At 36.5% G+C, this 25,612-nt stretch overlaps 1 protein-coding gene across 1 annotated transcript in view; it reads right to left on the reverse strand.

Moving 5' to 3' along the window:
* Positions 1-25,612, reverse strand: part of ADGRV1 (adhesion G protein-coupled receptor V1) — a 544,806-nt gene that overhangs the window by 477,233 nt on the left and 41,961 nt on the right. The window contains 9 exon segments of the mRNA XM_033179148.1: positions 320-535; positions 2,099-2,708; positions 4,828-4,967; positions 6,411-6,491; positions 9,833-9,962; positions 10,595-10,797; positions 11,796-11,976; positions 16,057-16,233; positions 24,091-24,464. Coding sequence (XP_033035039.1) covers positions 320-535; positions 2,099-2,708; positions 4,828-4,967; positions 6,411-6,491; positions 9,833-9,962; positions 10,595-10,797; positions 11,796-11,976; positions 16,057-16,233; positions 24,091-24,464 — 2,112 coding nt within the window.

A 25,612-nucleotide genomic window follows, 5' to 3' on the forward strand; every position in this document is an offset into this window, starting at 1 on the left:
CCCGGGAGGTGGACGTTGCAGTGAGCCAAGGTCATACCACTGCACTCCAGCCTGGGCGACAGAGCAAGACTCAATCTCAAAACAAAACAAAGCAAAATTGTAAAATCAAGCGAGACTCTATCTCAAAAACAAAAAAAAATCCAAAAAAAAACCAAAAAAAAGACTCTAGATTTGTCCCTTGAAAAAGACACAAGAGTATTTCTAGTTTTCTAGTTGATTATCCTAATTGCAACTTTGAGAGGTTTTGTTAATCAAGGCTACATGTCCCTCTGTGCATATGTCCCTCTGTATGGACTGCTTTTTAGATGTCTTTTCTTACCAGCTATTGCAGTTATTGGCACAGCTTTAAATTTCACAGAGACATCTGCAAATGCTCCTCCTGTTCTAGTCACATTGATAATGGGTCCAACATGATTTTCTGCCACTCGGACAACTGGCGCTGAGAGCTGAAGAGTTCCAAATGCATCATCATTGGCAATGATAATTAGTTGTGCAACAGTTTCTACCTTAGGCCCAAGACGTGGAGAATTTGGAACTGAAAGACAGAAGATCCAAATAGAACACAGAAAGCTATCAAAATTCTAAGAACTGGCCAAAAGTCATCAAGAAACCTCAGCAAGATTCCATCAGCCAAACAGGACTCTCATTTGGGGTTTTCCCTCTACTATTTATTTAATTAACTTATTTATTTATAGAGATGGAGTCTCACTCTATCACCCAGGCTGGAGTGCTGGAGTGCAGTGACGCCATCTCGGCTCACCACAACCTCCACCTCCTGAGTTCAAGCAATTCTCCTGCCTCAGCCTCCTGAGTAGTTGCGACCACAGGCACACGCTGCCATGCCCAGCTAATTTCTTTTGTATTTTAGTAGAGACGGGGTTTCACCATGTTGCCCAGGCTGGTCTGGAACTCCTGAGCTCAGGCAATCCACCTGCCTCGGCCTCCCAAAGTGCTAGGATGACAGGCGTGAGCCAACGCGCCCAGCTCTACTATTTATATTTAAGAATATGTATTGTTTAATATGCACCAGCATTAATCTAGACATTCAGGATTCAAAAATAAACTAAATGGAATGTCCCGGCTCTATTGGAGCTTACATTCTGGAGAAATTTTTATTATAGAATTTATAACAAAAGAACAGTTACCTACAGAAATATTTTAATACATGTTGAAAAGTTATCAAAAAGGAAAAAAATCATTAGAGTATAATCATCGCTTTACATAATATTACAACAGATAATGATGAAATCTACAGAACGATGCTCTTCTAATTAGTTCACTGTGCCATTAAAACAAAACAGCATTTCAGTTACAAGACTGAGAAGGAAACTAATTTAGTTCCTTGGCCTCAAAAACTAGCCGCAAATCATCATACTCCAAATTACTGCCTCTTTAACCACTTCACTTTCTTCCCTGACAAACCTGTTCTGCACTGCCCATTCTTAATTAATATTGTCACTGAACTACTTTGTTGCTATGGCCTGAAGTCCTCCTACCTCAAAATTCATATATTTGAATCCTAATCCCTGCGGTGATAGTATTAAGAGGTGGAGCCCTTGAAGGTGATTAGGTTAAGGAGGTGAGACCCTTGTAAATGGGGTTAGTGCCCATGTAAAAGAGGCCTGAGAGAGACAGAGACCCCTCAACCCTCCACAAGACCCAGGAAGCAGACTCTCACCAGACACTGAATCTGCTGGCACCTTAATCGTGGCACTTCCCAGCCTCCAGAACCATGAGGAAAAATTTCTGCTGTTTCTAAGCCACCCAGTTTATGGCAGTTTGTTACAGCAACCCCAGTGGACGAATCCACTCATCCAGAAATCAGAGTCAGCCTCAAGACTACATCAACCCTGTCATAATAGAGTGTGCTAAATAATTTTAAAGTTCCTGTCCTACTTTCCACTGACTTTTAAAACATAATCTTGAAGAAAAAAATGTGTCTGGCTTCCAGTTGCCTTACAGGTAAACTGTTGAAAGAGGACACTTTCAAAGTTAGAGTTTACTATTTTTTTATAGAATTCTCTATTAAATAAAATTTAAAATAGATTGTTTCAGGATTCTGATGGCTAATAATAATAACACACAAAGGGATACTTACTTGAACGACTCTGTACTTTCGCCATTAAAGTAGAGTTGAGTAGTTCGATAAAGACAGATTCAGACCTTTCTGGCTCATCATCATCCAAAATTGAAATAGCTATTGTTGCCTCACTCTGATTAGCTTGAAAAAGAGCAAATCCAGAAGCTGGTATATAGTCTCTTCCTTGAGTTGCTCTCGCTAAATTAGGCGGAAAATAAGGTGGTTTTTCCATATCATCTAGCGTTGCATATGAGACAAGGACTTTTCCCATGAGGCCTTTCAACCTTATTATTGATAGTGTGATGTTCTGGGTTGCTTCCTCGACTTTAACAGGTCTGTTTTTCTCAGAAAAAATGAATACACCACATGGATCATCACTAGCCAAAACTGTTAATGTGGCATTAATATGAGCTCCCAAAGAACCACTGGAAACACTGAGGATTGACACAGAGAATGCCTTATCCAGTTCTGGGTCTTCGTCAGGCAGTATCTCCACAGTGATATTGGCGCTCGTCTGCCCAATCTCAAATGTGATGTTGCCAGAGGTGAAGGCGAGATCACCATCAGGATCAGAGTCTATGTTCCAATGCAAAGTCACTGGAGACAGAGTTCCATGATGTCTTATAACCTACAAAATATTTAATATTAAAATCTATTAAAAGAGAGATTAAAGCCAGTTACTTAGAGGCTTATAAATACACTAACGATAGCAGCACAATTTTATTTTATATAAGTTCTTCTCCAGACTACAAGACTGCTGCAGGCAGGGGTCATATACTATCCATCTTTGAAGGCCCACAGAGAGTCTTATAAATGGAGGATATTTAAAAAGTGACTGTGCCGAGTGCAGTGGCACATGCCTATAGCCCCAGTTATTCAGGAGACCGAGACAGGAGGGTTACTGAAGCCCAGGACTTCAAGGTTACAGTCAGCTATGATGGTGCCACCACACTCCAGCCTGGAAAACACAGCAAGACTCTATCTCTTAAAAAAAATAAAAATAAAAAACAGTTGAAATAAAAATTTCAAAGTGATTGTTGCATGAAAATATACATTGATGAAAAAATGTAGCTTCTACTCAAATTATAACTATCTTTTGTGTATCTTTTATTTTATCCCCAATAAATCAAATGTGATTAACAATGAATTACATTTAGGCACACTCATAAAAGTTTTCACAATCGCTGCAAAAATGGTATATATTTCATTGCAAGTTATATATAAATGGTGTTTTCTGAAAAGTGAGCTGTAAAACTCATTTTAAAACAAATCACATTTACTTTTATCTTCAATATATTATGCAAACAAACTCACCAAAAAACATATTTGACCCAAAGTATAAGAAAACACATTTAAGAAGGAAGATATGCTTCTGTCAATAATATGTTAACAATGAAAAGCCTAAAAATTTAATGTTAACAATGAAAAGCTTAAAAATGTATCCAAGTAAATCCCAACTAAGAGTAATTTTTATTTGTTCTTGAAATATGATGGTTACATCAAAATAAAATTAGACAGTAATTTTATAAAAAGTTGATCCTTTCCCTTAATGCTTTTTTTTAATCTTTCCTGAGTTTATCCTTTCTAAGGTTGTTCAATTTATCCCACAATAGTTTATTGAAAATCTGCCATAGTAGTACAGAAGGATATGTTTGAGTGATATTTCTTCATTATTCATATGGAAGCTGAGCAAGTAGTTAGCTCCTGTGAGTCACTGAACAATGAATCCTTCTTAATTTCTACTGGAACAAAGCAGAGTAGCCATACAAACACACACATATATAATAAAAAGTTATTATTATAGATAGTTCACCCATGTTTTAGATTGTCTTTCCTTATGGGAGAGAGACAGGATAGGACTGCACTTCATCCACTAACATTAGGCACAGCCAGGAGACCTGCTTTGACCAAGGAAGTTAAGTGGAAATGACGTAAATCACTTCCAGAAAGAAGCTATAGGAGCTGGCATGCTGTTCTTCACATCCACATTTCCCTCCACCAAGAAGATAAAAGCACCTGCTGAGATATAGCCTTGGTACCTAAAGTATCTAATAATCAGTGCCCCTTGCTAACTTAAGTTGGACATATACATACTGTGAATGAAAAACAAATCTTTTCCAGCACTTTGAGAGGCCAAGGCGAGTGGATCACCTGAGGTCGGGAGTTTTAGACCAACATGACCAACATGGAGAAACCCTGTCTCTACTAAAAATACAAAATCAGCCGGGCGTGGTGACGCATGCCTGTAATCCCAGCTACTTGGGAGGCTAAGGCAGGCGAATCGCTTGAACCCAGCAGGTGCAGGTTGTGGTGAGCTGAGATCGCGCCATTGCACTCCACTGGGCAACAAGAGTGAAACTCCGTCTCCAAAAAAGAAAAAAAAAAAGGAAAAACAAAAACAAATCTTTCTTGTACCAGCCATTGATACTTTAGAGATGTTTGTTACCACACCCCATCTGAACAAACACAAAAATCTATGTAAGATAAATATTTGTAGTACAGCTCCATTATATTCCTTAAAGGGTCAAGGATCCTCAGAATTAAACAATGACTCCATGTGCAACACTAAAGACAAAAATAAATGCCAAATCACTGTTCGATCACCAACTTGTATTGCCTGTGCCAACAGGCTCATTCCCCTAGGCCTACACAAAAAAAACAGAAAACATAAAACACACTTTCATAACATAGTACAGTTTTTAAAACAACAGAAAATGTCTAGGAATGAAGGAAGAAAAGATACTCACATTTAATATAACAGTGCTATACCCATCTTCTGGTTCAGTTCCACTGACAAAGAGTGACTCAGGGCTAAATTCAAATACGCCATGAGCATGGTCAGAGGCTGCAATTGTCACTAGAATTTGGGAAGCCACTCCTAGATCAGCTGCATGAACAAGTTCCAACAACAAAAAAAAATGTTAATGAGTAATTTACAAACCAAAGGAAAAGCCAAGGAACAACTTTTTGAAAAGAGTCCGTACATTCATTGAGTACATTCTAATTTGTTTTAGAAAGAAAGGCAGACACAAATGGGTGCCACACATATTCATGCTTTTATGACCTTTCTCTACTTTGGCACCAACGTGATGTACAAGTGCTGCATAAGCACTTGGAGATGAATAAGGAAAACTTGTTTTTCTTTTTCATCTCTATGAAAGAGAACATTCTTCCACACTGAGTATATGAGGAAGGTCTCCCACGACCTTTGCTGACCTCAAAAGAACTTGAGCCAAAATGACTCTTACCTTCATGAAATAATAAGTAGTTTCCCTATGATTTTAGTCATTCCGGCTGAACAGATTCTTGGTTTCCAATGTGCATGAATTCTAGGCCTATTTTTTCATCATGGGATGATGCTATAAATCTCTCTCTCCTGATCCTAAATAGTCCCATTCTGCAGCTAAAAAGATGCCAAGATCTAAAGCAGCATTTAATTTTTTCCTAAAAAGACTGTTCAAATTTTATGTTGCATTAATGTCTGCAGACTAGAAAATGAACAATTCTAAAAGTAACAGAGTAATTAACTACAGAGGTTGCATTAGGCATTGATGGAAGATAGGAATGAAGGGGGTGAAATCATTGAGTTCTGACACTAAAATATAAAATCTGACATTGTGAAAAAAGAAGGATCTGAGGATTAGAAAATGCTGTTCTTCAAGAAACAAATATTCTAAGTATGCTTTTCACATGTGAAAAAATATTTGAGGTAAAAAGCTGAATCATGTTTATATATAAATCTACTTCAAAGGGCATCTTCTTTTCAATACCACCCTCATTAATTGCCAACTATCCATTTATTTTCTTCCTAATTTCTTTTTCCCATTTGTTTCTTTCTTTCTTTTTTTTTTTCTTTGAGAACAGTCTTGCTCTGCCACCCAGCCTGGAGTGCAGTGACGCAATCTTGGTTCACTCAACCTCCGCCTCCTGGGTTCAAGAGATTCTCTTGCCTCAGCCTCCTGAATAGCTGGTATTACAGGTACATGCCACCATACCTGGCTAATTTTTGTAATTTTAGTAGAAACAGGATTTCGTTATGTTGGTCAGGCTGGTCGCAAACTCCTGAGCTCAGGTGATCAGCCCGCCTTGGCCTCCCAAAGTGCTGGGATTACACCCCATTTGTTTTGATTAAATTTTACATATAAGGATTCATAGTTCTTTTTGTACAGAGAATAAATTATACTTCATAAAGTTGCTGTGACAGTTAATGAGACAAAATATGTAAAGGACCTACACATAGTAGGTGTCAATAAGTGGTCAGTATTGTCTCTAAAACGAGAAGTTAAAATTAAAACGTATAATAGTAAAGGACCTTAGAAAAGCTGCTTACCATGTTTGTGAATAGTTGGAAGGAGGAATTCCATGTCCCCATCACCACTACCACTTCCATCAACCCTAAAGAGTTCAGCTACTTCACAAGGAGACACAGAGACACAACCCACACAACACACATTGACACAATGAGAAAATTGAGAGGTCTTAAAACATATCAAGCAAAGAGGAAAATGCAGTAGTATTAACCCAATAACATGCTTTCTTCCACAGGAAACAGATCATTTTAAATAGCAAAATTATAGCACCAGTCAAGCTATCAAATTATCAAAATTTCATTCACAGTTTCATGAAATACTCCATGTAGACTGTAATTGTTACTTCCCATTTCTCCCAATCTAGTACTATTTTTAAATTTTCACTTTTTTTGCAGCAATGTAAATTATTTTCTAATATCTTAGATATTTAAAATATATTTATCTGATTATGTAATCATATGCTTAGGCCTAATATGCCTATGATAATCACCTCACCATTTGCAACAACCAGTTCAATATTGGGAAATGCATCTAACTTTTCCTTCCATCCACACATTCAAATCCCCATCACAATTATTTACCATTCTCAAACTTGATCACCCTCTGGCCACCGACATTGTGGAAGGAGTACTAGACAAGCCATCTAAATATTCTGCTTTCCTGATTGTGAAAGATGCCAGCTGTAAAAATGTCAGCAAGTCACAAAACTTCTTGGTATCTCAGTCTCCTCACCTATGAAAGGTGCTATCTTTTATAGATATGTTGTTGATATGGTTTGAATGTGTTCCCCAAAGTTCGCATGTTGGAAATTTAATCGTAAATGCAACCATGTTGAGAACTGGGAACTTTAAGGGGTGATCAGGTCATGACACCTCTGCCCTCATGAATAAATTAATGCTGGTATCCTGGGAGTGGGTTCATTATTGCAAGAATGGATTTCTTGTAAAAGCAAATTCAGTCCTCTCTTGCCCTCTCATATGCATTCTCTGACCATGTGGAGCCTTCCACTACGTTATGATGTATCAAGAATGCCCTACAAGGATGCAGTCACCCAATATTGGACTTTCCAGCCTCGAGAACCATGAGCCATGTAAACTTCTATTGTTTATAAATTGCCCAGTCTGTGGTATTCTGTTATAGCAGCATGAAATGGACTAAGAGTTGTAAAGATCAAATAAAATAATGGAAAATAAATACTATTATCAAAATATAAAATATAAAGTACTTTGGCCATAATAAAGAGAAAATGGTTACACCTTCCCCTCTAATATATCTTGTACCTCAACCATTATTTTACCAAATGTTTGCAAACAAAGAAGATAGGAAGGGCAGTGATGATAGCAATAGAAGGAGAGTAAAAATAGCAAAGCCACATCCATACATATATGCTTCTACCAATATCCTTGATTGACATGCTAGTTTAAGATCTGCCCTCTCTTCTCCTTTTTCCTTGTGTTTTTGCCTGTCAGTAGGACTGGGATATATCAGATATGAGAATGTATGGCACCAGGAACCTGAAATCATCACACAGATCCAAAAGGCAAAATGGATTTCCAGTAAATATCTGGTACATGGCTTTGCTCCCACATTATCCAGAAGTCATAAAAAAAGAAGTTCAACACCATATATACTTTGGCTAGCGTAAGACATCTATTCAGGTTGTGGCTACCTTATGTAGAATCATCAGTTTCATTAGTTTTATAGTTAAAAAGCATGAAATAACTCCTTGACTCTCCAAAGAATTTAGCTCTATAAGCTACTTGACATGTTAGACAGTCCCTACATATGAGTCCAGGAGTAGAGGTCATTGTATAAATTCCTTTTCCTCCAATCCCAACTCACTGAGGGATAAATCAGATTCTCTGCCACTATTGCTTCCTACGAAACTGCAAGGTTGGTTTTCTAGGGAGTATTCAAGTCCAATTAATATATAACAATGCATATTGTTATATAGAGATATGGGGAGAAATTTCTCAATAATATAACAAGTATCACTATAAGTGGTCATATAATCACAAGTATTATTATCATCTTAATAACATTTCATGTACAATTATTAATCAGTATTAGCTAATGGTGACTAACATTTTCTCTTTCTGTTACATAAGGATTTTTAGCTATAAGTAATACAAAGGGCAACTTTTCAAATATTTTATAGTAACCTTTTTAGTAATGCAAATAGTGATTTGGAGATACAAGGACTTGTCTCTGGAAGACAAGAAAAGCTGGTATTTTTATATGCCACCTACTAGACAGCACATTTCTACTGTTTTATGCATTCAACCAAGCTCAACACTGTTTAACCATTTCCCTGCTCCCAAACACTGGCTTGGTCTCCTTGCTCGCACCTGAGATTTGGGAACATAGGAAAGAAAAATTTTTGCATATTTACCCCAAATACCTACTTTATACATAAAGACAACTTTAATATCTCAGTCATACCAATTTTTCCTTTGGATGGCTTATATACTATGGCTTTCTTCATCAAAATAATAAATAATAATGAGATAATGATACCAGGTTTTGTAATGAAAGGGACTGTTCTGATAAACACTGTATCATCTCTCAATTTCTTGTACTTATAAAGGTAATACAATGCATATCGTACGTATTCCATAACACTCCCAGTAGCACCTGATAAACACATTAACACTTTTGCAAAGAAGTACTGCATCTAATTGGGATACATATTACCAATAGCCTCACTTACTACAGATGAGTTTTGTCATGAAATAAGTTTGATTCCAATAACCCTTGATAATCAGAGCTTTCTGAAAAGCAGAATTGAAGTTAAGGCATTGTTGATTTCTTTTATTAATAATCAACTGATAATAGATTATCCAAAAGGACTAGATTTTACACTGTTATATCTGTAGATTGACCTAGCAGAGCTATAGCAAAAAACAGAAAAGAGAGAGGTGATCTTATAGGAACCTACCATGAATGAAACCTGTAATCTGGTGACTTAGTACACTTACACCTTACATTCTAAAAGCATATCTCTTCTAGAAAAATATCAGTGGGTAATAATAAGCGAGAAAAAAACAGCACAAACATGCTGTCCATATAATAAACAGAGATATTACTCAGAATTAACCAAACTTCATAGCGAAAGTATATCAATGTGAAACTATGAGTTGAATATTAATTTATAAGACTAATACTAAAAGTGTATGTAAAGAGGAGGATTTTCTTTTTACCAAGAAAGGAATTGTCAATCAAAAATGATTCATATAGATTATATTACCACATATATTATGGTATACATTATCATGTATCTTAAGCAATTATTAACTTTCAGGCTGCCTTCTCCGAAAACTAATAATTCATTCATTTATTTAAGTAAGATTAATTCAAAGGAACATACTTCCCTAAAGGAATCTACTGTCATCAGCATGGGGAGACAAGCAAATATTTAATATTTTTGCATTACCAGCCTTACCTCCTCCTTCCAAATTTAACAACTCAACTTTAAAAGATTTTTCCAGTTCAGGAATAGAATTATCAGTGATGTTTACAGAAATGTATTTATATCTTTCTCCTGGTTGAAATTCTAATGTGCCAGCAACATTCTGAAATATAAAAGATTGATCCATTAGATTACAATCATTCTGTATACGAATAGATTACAATCATTCTGTATATGAATTTGTAAAATCAGAATGTTATATCCCAAATTATTATAAATACTCAGAAGACAAGTAAAATACAAAATTGAAAACACTTCAGTGTGTATGAATAGTGTTCAACGTAAATTCTAAATAAATATTCTCCAATTAGATAAGGTAGATTATTTCTTTTTTTCTTTTTCTTTTTTATTTTATTTTATTTTTTAGAGACAGAGTCTCACAATGTCACCAACACTGGAGCTCAGTGATGGGATCATAGCTCACTGCAGCCTTGAACTCCTAGGCTCAAGCAATCCTCCTACCTCAGCCGCCAGAGTAGCTAGGACAATAGGTGTGCACCACCACACCAAGCTAATTTTTTTTTCTTCTGTTTTTGTAGAGAAAGTGACTTGCTACATTGCCCACGCTGGTCAACAACTCTTGGCCTCAAGCAATCCTCTCACCTTGGCCTCGCAAAGCGCTAGGATTACAGGCATGAGTCACCATGTTCCAGGTACAGTGTAAATCCTTTCCAGAGAAGGATTATGTCTGTTTTACAAGTGCAAATACAACTTCAAAAGGACTGAGTGAATTACCTGGTAATCCTCAGGACTGAATGCTGTCAAGGACACTGTTCTAAATTCCGCAGTCACCCTTTCCAGAAGTCCCTGTGCACGGATGACCAATAACCTGATTTCTCCATCTTCCTCCTGCACGGTGATATGTGGAACACTGCTTGCAGGCAGGGTCATTGTGTCCTCAGGCCGAGGAGGCAGCCCTGTGGAGAACTGCAGCAAGCCTAGTGGAGACAAAGGGGCCAAGGCATTCTCCCAATGAACTGTGCAAGAATTTCTTATTCAATTAAAGTGATCTTACACAATTATTTTGATCACCAGGCCAAAAATCTGAGGGCCTTTATTTAGAAAATATTTTAGCAAAGATTTAACTAACATGCTTTTGACACAGAATATATTCATAAACTTTCAGAATAATGAAAGTTAAATTGTTAATTTTCCATGTCTCTACTCAAAGAAAGCTTTTCTTCCCATAGCAGCATCAATAGCAGGAATATTGATAGCATTTTAAAATGTACATTTTCTAACTTTTACTCATATTTTATTAGAATCTCCAGAAATCATTCTAGAACATATAGTAGAATAGGTTAAATGGCACCTTAAAGGAGTTGCAACACTTAAAAACAAACAAATCAACAAACAAATAAAACCTAACTATGAAAACTAAAGGTGAAGAGTCTCTCAAGATTTCTACCCAAACCTTTTAACAGATGTTCTTGATTCATTCCTGTAGAAGAAATACTATTTTTCAATACAGAAAACATTCTCAGTTTACTAGGACAGACATCTGTGATAGTTCCCCAATCGAGAAAATTGTCATTATTTAGTATAAGACAGAAAGAAATTAATATAAAGAGTGATAGCTTCACTTCTTGAAGCTTAATAAAATATAAATTACAAAGTTTTTCACTTACGTGTTAAAAAATCACCATAGGATAATTAATAAAGAAATTTGATAGCTATGAACAGAAATACTTTGTTTCATTTTAATAATTGGGCAGAACTTTTCAAAATATATTATTGAAGTTTGGAAACTGATCTTCATATTTTCTCTCATAAACAATGTCCCTCAAAATGGCAGCATACAAGTTAAAGAGTTTAGAAACCATGAGGTCGAACGCATTCTACTTCCATCATTGGCAAAAAGTGCCTTAAGAAGTTCTTAACAAAACTAAGTACACCCAGAGAAGAGAAGATTTTTCTTGCAAAAGGAGCAGGTTACCATATGGATGATCACTAGCTCTGATGGTGATATCGGTCATTTCCTTTTCAGGATCTATGCTTGCACCACTGGTAGGAGTTGAGCCTAGCTTCCCATCTCCAGGAATTGCAGAAACCAACGTCACACGGAAATACTCATTAAGTTCAGGAATATCATCATCAAGGACATATATATTCAGAACCTATAAATATAAATATCCAGAGGCACTAAGCAATGAGGCATTTAGAAATTACTTACCAGAAGAAAATTCAAAAGGCAACTAAATTATATTTAAATGAAGTTACCCCTTAAGACTTATTTCTGCATAAATTTAAACATTAAAACACTGTATGTGTGTGTGCATATGTGTGCATACAGACATATACAGCGAAAGAGAAGTCTGAATAGATTAATTCCTTTAAAATAATGGGTGCTGCTATAGTCTGAATGTCTTGTCCTCCTGCCCCCCAAATTCCTATGTTAAAATCTAATCCCCTAAGTAGTGTTATTAAAAAGTGGGGTTTTCAGGAGGTGATGAGGGCTTGAGGATAGAGCCCTCATGAATGGAATTAGTGTTGAGGGAGCCTGTTCGCCCCTTCCACCGTAAGGAGGGCATATTGAGAAGGCACCAAATCTTTGAAGCAGAGTAAGCCCTCACCAGACACAGAATCTACAGGCACCCTGCTCTCAGACTTCCCAGTCTCCAAAACTGTGAGCAGTAACTTTTTGTTCTTTATAAGTTACTCAGTCTAAGGTATGTTGTTATAACAGTCCCAACAGACTAAGGCAGGTGCTGAGCAGTAGCATTTTCTGACAGTAGCCTATACATGCATCAATATCACATCATATATGATACGTTGATTTACCAATATAATATCATATATCTTTTGTACCAAAGACCATGGTATTACCAACATCAGGTAGAGACTTCCCAGTTAAGAAACTGCAAGTTCTATGATGAGATGTGATAGGATAAGAAGCAAGGGCAATGTACCTGTGTCTAGTGTCTGCCTAAGGAGAGCCTGACCTGCTCAGGAGCAGTATTTTAGAAAGTAGATTCATGATGGGCCTTAGGAGTCCAGCACAAGCAATTAATCCAAAAAAGGTTATAAAAGGAATAGGAATAACTCAGCCATGCTCTACAAAATTTAACTCAAAATTTAAAGTGAAAAAACAATTTCTCCTTTCTTTATTAATCAAACAAACATGTTTCAACATAATGCAGTGTGCTGGGGTTAGACATGGCCCCAGTCCTAATCTATCACAGGAGACAGATCTATAGGAAATCACTTAAAATCCAATGTGAAAATATCATGATAGAGTTCTGTACAAAATAAAGTGATGAAGAAACTAACTCTACCTGGTAAGGTTTTACAGCAGATGTGTTTGAAGCAAATTCTGATTGATCACTTACAGTTGTAAATAATAATGGGAAAGGACACTCCAAACAAAAGACATAATACTGACAAAGGCAAGGAGACATGAAACAACATGGCATCTGCAATCAGATCACCAGTCAAGAGGAAAACATGAGGCTGAATGAATAATCAGGAGCCAAATCATAGGGATCTTTTATGCTATCATAAAACACCTGGACTTCATTCCATAGAAAGTGGAGAGAAATTGAAGAATCATAAGCAGAGGACTGACCAAATGAGCATTCTGCTTTAGAATAAGTACCACGGCAGAATAAACAGAGTGCACAAAACAAAAAAGGATGCAAGAGGTAAGTTAGGAGGTGACTGACCAGAAATGATAAAATTCTGAACTAATACAGTAACAAAAGAGATGTGGAAAAATTGTTAGATTTGAGATTTGTCTAGAGAGAGAAGATGCAGGCCTGATGAGGCACTTAACATACAGGGTAAGAAATAGAGAGGCTATGTAAGTAAGAATGGCGACTTCCTGGTTTCTCCCAGAAAGGAGTGACAACTGTCTGAAAACAAACTCTAAATCCAAATACAGTCTCCAAAATACTAATCATTGGTCCTAAAAGCACCTGGAGAGCTGTTTTTTTTTTTTTTTCAATGTTCTTTTTCTAGAGATTTTGGTTCACTAGATCTGAGTTCAAACTTAAATTTGGCTTTTAATGTACATTTTAATCGTATTTTAAATTAAGGAGTAATACATGACACAGACGATGTGCTCAGAGAAGTGCAAAAATAACATGTACTACCTAAATCATAGAATTCATGAACTAAGGGAAAAAGAAATTGTTAACTTAGGTAATCAAATATATATGAGATAAAGTCTGGCTCTGTTGCCCAGGTTGGAGTGCACTGGTGTGATCACAGCTCACTGCAGCCTCAACCTCCCAGGACCAAGTTATCCTTCCACCTCAGCCCCCAAGTAGTTTACCCTACAGGTGCACACCATCATGTCCAGTCAAAATATTTTATATGATACTTGACTGGAACATTTAGAACTATTTTAATTACTAAATTTGATTGACTTATCTCTTTCAAAATGTATATAAATTTAATTTATAAAACAATGGTAAAGTACTAGTAAAACCTTTATCATGGGTCTGTCCACAGACTAGTATCAAGGAACTTTTGCTGTTATGCTATTTAATTTGCTTCCTTATTCCACCAAATTATAGAAATTTGGTCACTTTTCCTTAGCTTTTATTCTTTAGATCTTAACATTTTAAACCTTCCCTCAATTTTTTTTAATCCAACTAACTTCTAAATCCCTCAAAAGTGTCCTCAAAAATTACTTATTATTTACAAACCTTAACTTAGTTTGCTATGTATCCCTGATGACTTATAAGAGATTTATATTTTAATGTAAAAATTATAATGACATGCATATTCCAACATGATCAATACTTAAATATTCTGATACAGGAGAAAGCCTCATCCCAATCTTACTTATAAAAAATATCATTTATTTATGGAGTATATATTCAGACATGTGACTCTTGTTCATGGAAAGTTTTTTTATGAAACTGAGGTCACCTTTACTCTTGAAATATATATTTAAAAAACCTCATCTCTCCAAGTTTAATGCAAATAAAACGAGACTACAGTTATAGGAATTTCTCACTGGCTGATTAGAAGACTACCATTAAGAATTCTGGGCTGGGTGTGGTGGCTCACACCTGTAATCCCAGCACTTGGGGAGGCCGAGGTGGGCAGATCACCTGAGGTCGGGAGTTTGAGACCAGCCTGAGAAACATGGAGAAACCCCATCTCTACTGAAAATACAAAATTAGCCAGGCATGGTGGTGCATGCCTGTAATCCCAGCTACTTGGGAGGCTGAGGCAAGAGAATCGCTTGAACCCAGGAGGTGGAGGTCGCAGTGAGCCGAGATCATGCCATTGCACAACAAGAGCAAAACTCTGTCTCAAAAAAAAACAAAAAAAGAATTCCTGTGGTTTCCCATCATTCTCAGCAAAATATCACAAGGACAGAAAGCCAAACACCGCATGTTCTCATTCATAAATGGGAGTTTAACAATGAGAACACATGGACACAGGGAGGGGAACATCACACACTGGGGCCTGTCGTAGGATAGTGTTAGGAGAAATACCTAATGTAAATGACGAGTTGATGGGTGCAGCAAACCAACATGACACATGTATACATATGTAACAAACCTCCACGTTGTGCACATGTACCCTAGAACTTAAAGTATAATAATAATAATAATAATAATAAAAGAAATCTGTGGGTTCCCAGTGCATCAGTAATAACAAAAAATCCATAGAAATATACCTTTCAGTTATACGATATTTATTATATTGGGATTCATAAACTAAACAGAAACACACATTATTCAAAATTATTAATTTTGGCCGGGCGCGGTGGCTCAAGCCTGTAATCCCAGCACTTTCGGAGGCCAAGACAGGTGGATCACGAGATCAGGAGATCGAGACCATCCTGGCTAACATGGTGAAACCCTGTCTCTACTAAAAAAAATACAAAAAAAAAAAAACTAGCCGGGCGACGTGGCGGGCGCCTGTAGTCCCAGCTACTCGGGAGGCTGAGGCAGGAGAATGGCGTGAACCCGGGAGGCGGAGCTTGCAGTGAGCTGAGATCCGGCCACTGCACTCCAGCCTGGGCAGCAGAGCGAGATTCCGTCTCAAAAAAAAAAAAAAAAAAATTATTAATTTTTCTTTTGCATAAATACAAAAATTTTTATACCATGATGTATACCTAACAATCTAAATATTTTAAATTGCTTACATAACAAGAAGCTGCAAAGAAATTACAGAACAAACATGTCAGGAAAAGCTTTCCAGGAGGCTTTCAAAGAAACAAAAAAGGTAGTGTTTACCTCTGATCTCTGCCAAGGAAGGAATGTGATAGTTCCACTGGCGTTAGCAAAGTCATCAACAAGGTAATTAATGCCATCAGTTTCAATCTGTGAGATGGTGTAAAAAACATGCACATAATCCAGAGCTCCTCTGGTTCTCTCAACCACACAAGAAATGGTTGATCCCTCCTCTGCAATCTGAAATTGAATGTAAATTATTAATAAGTGCATACCAATTCAAATCAGTGACAAAATTACAATGCTTTAATGAAACCCTTTTACCATAAACTTAATTCTACAACTTTTTACCTCTCTAAAAGGTACTACAGAGGCCTGTGCATTCCCCCAGATAAACTTTGACTGCTAAGAAATATTTACAATCATTCATTTTCTCCCATTCCTTTATAGAGATAAACGAAAAAGAATCATCATCTCTGAACTGCACAAGTAATTCATTCATTGATATCTCTGTGTTCCAACCACTGTGCCATATGGTATGGTTGCAAAATATTTTTTAATGTGTAGTCCTTTCTCTGGATAAGTATAATTCTAAACAGAAAGACCAACTTGCAGTTTTATAATGGGCTCAGCACAGACAGACCAAATAAGGGTGGGGGTTCGGGGTAGGGGGAGGAACATGACATCGGAGAGAACTTTCAAGGCATAGGCATAAGAAGCAATATAGTGTATTTGGTGGTATCATTTTGGCAGGGGGGCATGAAGTGCCAAATGGGGAGAGCCTTGAGAGATGCCTAGTGTGGGAACAACAGTCAGATCAAAGAAGGTACCTTATGCCATGCTTAATATATTTGTTGGTATTTTGACTATATAAACCTAGAGGTGTTTTTTCAAGTGGAAAATTTTTTATCTAAACACTTAAAGATAATTCTTTAAAACTCTATGGTGGAAGCAGTTGGAATATCATTTAGAGTAAGGCCTTCCTACTGTCAAATCCTCAGCTTCTCAATTCAATTTTATTTTTATGTTAGCAAAAATATAATTTGAAGAAAAAATAACCAAAAATGAATACAGATAAAAATACAAGTTTTAATATATAGAATGCCATTCTGTATTTTTCATATGAACCATGAGCATCTCTGATCAGCATAAGAGAGAGCCATTTTGGGGCTGACATTTTGCAGAGGACAGATTTGGGATTTGTCTACAAATCGACAATAGTCGAAAGTTATCAATGAATGTGGAGTCACCAGGAGACGTTCCAGTAAATCCTCTGAGTTTCACTGAGCAGCACAGCAACCCGGGTGTTCTCATGGTAAAGAGGATCAAGTACACCTGGGGCAACATTCCAACTCTTTTATTTGCCTGCTGGTCCATGGGCATGAGAGGCCCAAAACAACCAGGTGATAGGTCCAGTGGTGCCCTCAGTTGTCTCCTAGCAGGCACATTCTTCCCCCAGCCCCACTGCCAGAACCAGAACTTCTAATCCAGTGGAGCCTAAAGTGGGAAACAAATTCAGGCAGCAGGTCACTAAAAGTAGCAGAGACGGGGTCAGTCTCACGTCTACCTCCTGTTTCCTGAGCCTGTGTATTCTAGTTATTGGGGACACAAAAACAGATACCAGTCATTGAAAGCACATACTGCATCCTGGAGGACAATACTTCAACCTTCCAAGAAGCTGTCCTTAAGCCAGCACCATGGCTAGGTCTTCAGCAGGCCATTCAATTGTATGAGGAGGCCAGCTACTTCAGGTTAACGTGGTAGATGGTGAGGCCAGTGAACGAGTCCTATGACTATGTACCCATTGCTACACCTCCTTCATATTAGTCCCTTTGAGGCCATGTGATGCAGGTCTCCATGTGGTTAAAGCTGGCATTCTTTATGCCTTCAGATGATGATGCTTGTATTAGGATGTATTAGGAGGCTAAAGTAAATACATTAGCTAAAGTATAAATTCCAGTAAGAATGAATTGCTGTTAACTTTGAAGTGATAAAGTCTGGTTGGGATCAATGTACCAGTAAATGGTTTATTGAGAAGTGCTTAGCTTTGGTCTTTGCTGTTCACTGTTGGGACATTCAGCAACCACCACTTGCTACATCAGTCTTGGTAAGAGGGAGCTCATGCTGTCAGACCTATGCATAACCTCCATCCCTGCCATCATGCTGTTAATGGCACTGTGGTGACAAAGGAGAGTCTGGCCAATATGCAGTGGAGCCTTACTTTGATTTCACGGTTGAGAACCTTTTGGGAAACACCCCCTCATATTCAGTGTTGACTCCTGGCAATCTATTCACATGACTCCTCCCCAAACATCTTTGTCTCTAGTCTTGATTCTTCCAAGCACCTGACCAATCAACTACACCATGAACACTGCTCAGGGTTGAATGTAGCTTCATACTTCAGGCCATTTCTCCAACCACAAAAGATGAATGGCTAAGTGGACGGTTTACGGCTCTGCCCTCTGACCTTAAGAAACACCTCTGATTAGAGCACTAGAGAGGCATCAGCCCACTTACAGCAAGTAGCAACATATGAAGCCCAGGCATCTGTGAAGTGGGTTTGACTTTCCTACTGTATGAGTCAGACACAGGTTTTGGGTAAGAATCAAAGGGCTTAAAATATGTCTAATTTGAAGTGTCTATGAAATAAACATACTAGAAATGCATCAAGTTGTAACTAAAGAAATGGGTCTGGAATTTCAGAGAAAAGATGAGATTGACATCATAAATTTGGAAGTTAACAATATATAAATGATATTTAAAGCCATATAAAATTGGTGGATAAATAGATAATTATACAAATGGTATTTGAAAACCAGTTGCGAGAACAGGGGGAGTGTAGATGGAGAGGAGAAGAGGACCAACTACATTTAATTCTGCTATAACCCTTATATTGAAATCATGAAACTGTTCCAATGCAATTGATATTAGGGAACAATTTGAAAAGAGCCACAACTTGCATTTGCTTATAAGTGCTATTTCATCCATAAGAAACGTGATGGACACAGAAAACTGTGCCCACCTGAAACAAGCCACAAACCTCAAACACATACCTCCAACAACTACCAGCTACTCAGTTCAACACCTGTGTTACTAGCCACACTTAACCACATCTAGTGTTATAATTTTCCTCCAATTTTAGATAATGCTCATTCTATCATTTCACAATAACACACAAGCTGCAATCCTTCTGATGCCCACTTCTACAAATAAACTTAAAGTTTTTAAATTAATATGTCATATTTATTGTGTTTTATAAGTATTAAATATTTAGTGTACACATTTTTATCAGGTCCCTATTTTTTTCAAGTGTCAATGACCAAGTTCTTGAGCAGTGTTTTCCTAACCCCATCTTTTCCATAAGTTCTGTGTTTCTCATTATGCATCTGGCACAGTGTGATGATTTTTAAGAATCCATCCATCATGTCATGGCAGAACTGACTGTCCTGAAGGTGGGGCACTCCAACCTTAAGATGTTGGACAGAAGAGGATGCAGCTTGAGACCCACGTGTCAATACAACATCAGATTTAACTTCCACTTAGGGATCTACGTCAGGATTTTCATGCTAGCAGAATGGTACATGAGCAAATGTGTGATGGAAAGAGTATGGCTTTAAGGTCAAACAGTCCTGAGCTTCCTCATTCCACCACTTATCAAGCATTCGCAGTCTCTTCTGAAAATGGAGATCATAACATCTCATGAGTTAAATTAATAAACCATTAATCTTAATATGTAAATATTAAATCTTTTCCCTTTTCAGCAAGAGGCATGAGTTAAATAGATCCAAAGAGATACTAAGAAATGTATGATGGTTTCTTTTACAAACTTAAGCTTTTATGAAGTCCGTAAGCATTACCAGACAGCATTTAGGACTAAGATGAGGATTTTGTTTGCAAAAGTTACAGGGAAAAGTTACCTAACTATACTTTTATTTACTAAAACCTTCATCAAAACCTATAGCTTCCTGAATATTTTCAGTTTTACAAAATCACAAATCATATCTAATAAAAGAATGTACAGTTATATGCTATATATCAACATTTTATAGAAAATTTAATGAAGTAATATTTTGCTCAATAAAGTAAACTTTTTAAGTTATAAAAGAGCTTTCTAATGTCAAGGGTCCATTAAAAAAAACCACCAGGATTCTCAGTGCAAATCCACCTTTAATATTTCTGAATTTACAGACAAATCACATAATGCCTGAGGTTTGCTTTAAAAAAATACTTTAACCGGCCAGGCACGGTGGCTTACACCTTTAACCGGCCAGGCACGGTGGCTTACACTTTGGGAGGCTGAGGCAGGCGGTCACGAGGTCAGGAGACCAAGACCATCCTGGCTAACACAGTGAAACCCCGTCTCTACTAAAAATACAAAAGATTAGCCAGGCATGGTGGTGGGCGTCTGTAGTCCCAGCTACTCTTGAGGCTGAAGCAGGAGAATGGCATGAATCTGGGAGGCGGAGCTTGCAGTGAGCCGAGATCCTGTCACTGCACTCCAGCCTAGGGGACAGAGACTCCGTCTCAAAAAAAAAAAAGTACTTTAACCAAAAATTATTAAACAACATTGCCAAAAGGCTGATAATTATTGAAGCTAGTACACTGGGACTCATTCCTTTATCTTCTCTGTTTTTGTGTATACTCTATATATGAAAACTTTCATTTAAACAGATTTTCTAATTCAGCTTAAACTTCCCTTGTTCCCCAGCCAGAGAATGTGATCCAGGAATGGGGTCCTGAGTCAAGAACGATGTCCAGTAATAAGCATTAGGTATTTCTGACAAGGTCATCCAAGGGCAACACTTTTAGAAATATTGGACTCCAGTATGTAATTATTAATACAGAAACACACTAGACATAGAAAATAAATATCTAAACCTTTTTTCTAATATTAAAATATTCATCTGATTGAGTTTAGAATTATGATACAAACAAACATTTAGGCCACTAGAGGAAGGGGCGTAACATCCATAATAATCATCAAACCATCCCCACATAGTATCTCACTGGAAACAATAACACTCACTACCATCTCCTCTTTTAAGTCAAGAATTTGCCAAATATTCAGATCATCAGAACAGTAATAATGAACAGAAACAGGAAGAAGAGGTTTTGAAATCTCTTTTCTTAGAAAAAGTATTCTGAACCATGAATCGGCCTTCTCTATTGCAACAGAAAATTAAAGCTACAAATCCAATTAATTTTTAATATTGTTTCATGCATGGGTGATGATTGGTGATATCGGATTATACCAATATCACTTATATCCAAAGGAGTCTATTCACATAGCATATGGTAGGCACTTAAAAACAAATACAGTCCAAGTTGAAATGATATTCTTATTTTCACAAGATCTTCCCAAAGTTTATAAATATAAAATGTATTTCGTATAAAATAAAGCCACAGTTTATAAATATAAAATATAATGCAAGTATTACTTATAAAAAATAAAATAATAAGACTAGCAAGTTCTATGAATCACTATGAAAGCAACTTCATTAATTTATAATTATGTGGTATACATGTAAAAACAGTGTTAAAATATGGTAGAGAGAAAATAATATAGAAAGTACACAGAATAACAAAATATGGGGAAGAAACATGAGAATGTGGTTACTAGGCTATAGAACTAACAAAATCCATCTTCTGTTCAATACAGATCCCACTGGGAATCCAAAGCACTATCTGGCATGCCTCACCAGGACTCTAAACGGCTTCACAGGTTTTATTCATTCTTTTAATTCCAGTTTATTAACCACCTGCTCTTTGCCAGGACATAGCGTACCTGGTTGGTAGAAAACAAATCACAGAATAATTACCTTCTCTTTCAATGTGCCAAATAGCAAGCTATGCCATAGTCTACATATTTTCACTATTTAAGATTTCACTATGCTATCATTTTAACTGTAATATTACTTTATGTCATATTAATCTACAAAAAAGGTAAAAGCATAACATAACTCAGAAGGCCTATTTTAAATTTTTAAAATTTTTATTTCAATTTAAAATAAACATGGGTGTCTCACTATGTTGCGTAGGCTGTTCTCAAACTCCTAGGCTCAAGAGATCCTCCCACCTCAGCCTCCCAAGATGCTGGAATTACAGGCATAAGCCACCGTGCCCAGCCCAGTGTCTTTACAGGGTCTCTACTGCATTCAGAAATTTTGAAGGAATTTTTTTTTTAAGTTAAATTGTCAATGTTATTGCAACAACATAATAGAGAAGAATCTATGGAACTGGCTGTAGTCTTTATTTCTAAAAATGAGGCAAGTGATCATAAAATTTAAACTCTGAAGATAATTACAAGCACAGAGTAAACCAGCAGTTCTCAAATGTTTTAGTTTCAGGACTCCTGTACACATCAGAACTACTGAGAATCCCAGAGAGTTTTTTGTTGATGTCATTAAAATCTGCTGATATTTTCCATAGTACAAATGAAAAACTAAAAAATTTAAATATTGATTGATAACTCATTTTAAGACAGCAATAATATGTTATGCTCACATAAACAACATATTTTATGGGAAAGAACTACAGTGTTAGCCAGGATGGTCTCAATCTCCTGACCTCGTGATCCGTTCGCCTCGCCCTCCCAAAGTGCTGGGATTACAGGCATGAGCCACCGCGCCCAGCCTGTCTGTTTCTATCTTTTACTCTGGTTAAAGGGTATAAAGAAAATCCAGCCTTTTATATACATGTGTGTAACAGGAAAAGGAAGAGGATTTTACTAGTCTTTTCCGATAATTATGGGTATTTTTCCTTGATACTATACCAAAATCCAAAATTTGACAAGTGGCAGTTTCTTAGCATTTAGTTGCAACCTGGAAACACACTCTAGTACTTTAAAATCCACTGGTCTACTTTGTACTTGGAAACAGTCTTTTACTCAGGCATGATTTGCAACAATATGCATTGATTACTTAAAAAATATTAGTTACTGATTATATAGATCTTCAAAATGTTGACACACATTATACAAAATAATCACACTGGTTAATATCACTATCACACTGGTTAATATTGCACCTATATTATGGATTATCAGAAAGGTGCATAAAATGTAATATGTGAAAGTTCTTTGATAGCTGAATACTTATTTAAAGGCATTATCCACTATACGTAAACAGCTTTCTTTTTCAAGTTGTAGATTTGTATGACATTTGCTATTGCTAGTCTAGGATATTCTATTTCTGATGTAAAAAAAAAAAAAAAAGATCACACTATTTGAAGATCTCTTATGACTGTCACTAAACCAAAGGGCTCAAGTGGCAAGAAAGACACTCCAGAGAGGCAGGCATCCCAGTTTAACCTAGAATGAGTCTATGACCTAGATTTTTTTTTCAAACTCTACTCATCCATTTTTAAAAAATCATTTCAATTTACTTATACACCCTTCTAAACCAATTAGAATCAACTGCAAAAAGAAAGACTCTTGTTCCTTGGCATCCTTTCATGGCCACCAAGCTGTTGCTGTCACACACAACACCTGGGAAGTAGTTTCATGAGTTCTCACATTACTGAACAGGAAACCAAGATGATTACAAATCTTCGAAAACATGGAAAGAACTGATAAGGACAGTAAGACAGCCTAATGAATTAAGCTGGCCAAGATGGTTGATAAGAAAGGCATTTACACCCAGCACGGAAGAATGTTATAACTGACTACTCAAGTACATTTCAGGTGTAAAAAAATAAAACCTCAAAAAATCATATTTTAACAAAGTTGCAAATACAATTATTCATACAAGCTTTCAATATATATTATTTCATTCACTTAAATGGCATCCAAAACAGTAGCCAAAAAATAAATAGGTGGAATATAAACATGCATTCTTTGAAGAGCACTAACTTTAAGGCGAATTGCTAAAGTTTCATTTGCTAACTTACTACTTCTATCAGCTCATTAAGTTGATTCAAAGGGTAAACTCCTAAGAGTAAGAATTTTGTAATTTATATTTGCAATCACTGGCCCTAGCATACTTCTGGACTTGGAGTAGATGCGCAACCAATCTTACCAAATGAAAGAAAGCTGAGTCCCAAACAAATTCACCTACAATGAATTTTTTAACTCCAAAATTCTCCAAGCTCACTACTTACCTCTGGTATACAAGCTCCTGTGAAACCAAACAAGCCATTTGCATTGTCACTTTTTTGTATTATTAATCTTGCAGTAGTATTTTCTTCAGAAATACAAGCTCCTCCATACACAGAGACTAGTTTAAGAATGAATAATTCTTCTCCTTCCTCATCATTGTCATCTCTCGCAGAAATAATGAATGATTTGTTAGTTTCTCCCTGTCTGAACTCCAGATATCCAGAAACAGGGTGTAAATCACTTTTTGCGGGCATGGCATGAAGTTCATAAATTTCTTCAAGTGTCAGTTTCCGCTCATAGGACCTCACATCCTGCATCAGACCTGTAAATCTGTCATTGCCATTTATCCCTGCTCCAATTCTCAGTATTCCAGGACCTGAAATTAGAGACAAGTGTAAATGCTACAATACCTTCAAGTGTCCTGTCCTAAAATGTAAGTGTGATTCAGAAAGTAAGCCAATTTTACTGAAAGATATTCTTGGATAAATAAAACTTTTTTGTAACTAGTATACAATGAATTGGATATTATCTTCTATTATGATTTTTAAAAAGGAATCCATAATCACTAGGATTTATGATATTTTGTACTAAAAGAATTAGTAACTATCTTCAAATTAAATGATATCCTTAAAGGTAACTTATATCAGTCTGTCAACATTTCTAGAAAACAGTCTCTGAACATGTATACATGTATGTGCATGTGTGTATTTAGATATAAATTTATTCTATGATATTTTAAAATTTACTCTTGCACATTTAAAAATGGGCTTAATTTCATCACATTTTTAATTAATTAATTATTTATTTATTTACTTCAGAGACAAGATCTTGCTCTTTTACCCAGGCTAGAGTGCAATAGCATGATAATAGCTCACTGTGACCTCAAACTCCTGGGCTCAAGCAATCCAGCCACCTCAGACTAATAAGCAGCGAGGACATCACTACAGGAGTCCACTGTCATGCCTGGCTAATTTTTTAATTTCTTTTTTTTTTTTAAGAGGCAAGGTCTTGCTCTGTTTTCCAGGCTGATCTCACACTCCTGGTCTCAAGCAATCCTCCCAAAGTGCTTAGATGGGAGGATTGCTTGAGGCGCGATTACAGGCATGGGCCACTACACCTAGCCTCATCACAATTTTTAAACTTCAGTATTATACTATTATTTAAGAACATCAAGGCTTGATATGTTAAGACACTCATTGAGTTAACAGTTGTGAGAATTCATAAAAAGTATTTCTACAGGACAAATACATCTCTCTATCCAAACAACTAATAGAATAGATGTAGAAATAGAAATATTTCTTCTCAGAAACATTGTATGTAAGTCTTGGGGACTTTTAAATATAATAACAAGCAGCCCAACTGTGTCACTATATCTCAATAACAACCCTTTTCATGCTTCCACTAGTTCTCTTTTCTTTACTTGTTTGTACTCTAATAACTCAACTAAGATATTTATGTAAGATCTTTAGGTAAGATGAGATATTGGCAGAGATTCTGGGAAAAAAAAAGTACAAACAATATTTC

This window comes from Trachypithecus francoisi, unplaced genomic scaffold (assembly GCF_009764315.1).
Source record: "Trachypithecus francoisi isolate TF-2019V2 unplaced genomic scaffold, Tfra_2.0 Lachesis_group2, whole genome shotgun sequence".
Lineage (NCBI taxonomy): Eukaryota > Metazoa > Chordata > Mammalia > Primates > Cercopithecidae > Trachypithecus > Trachypithecus francoisi.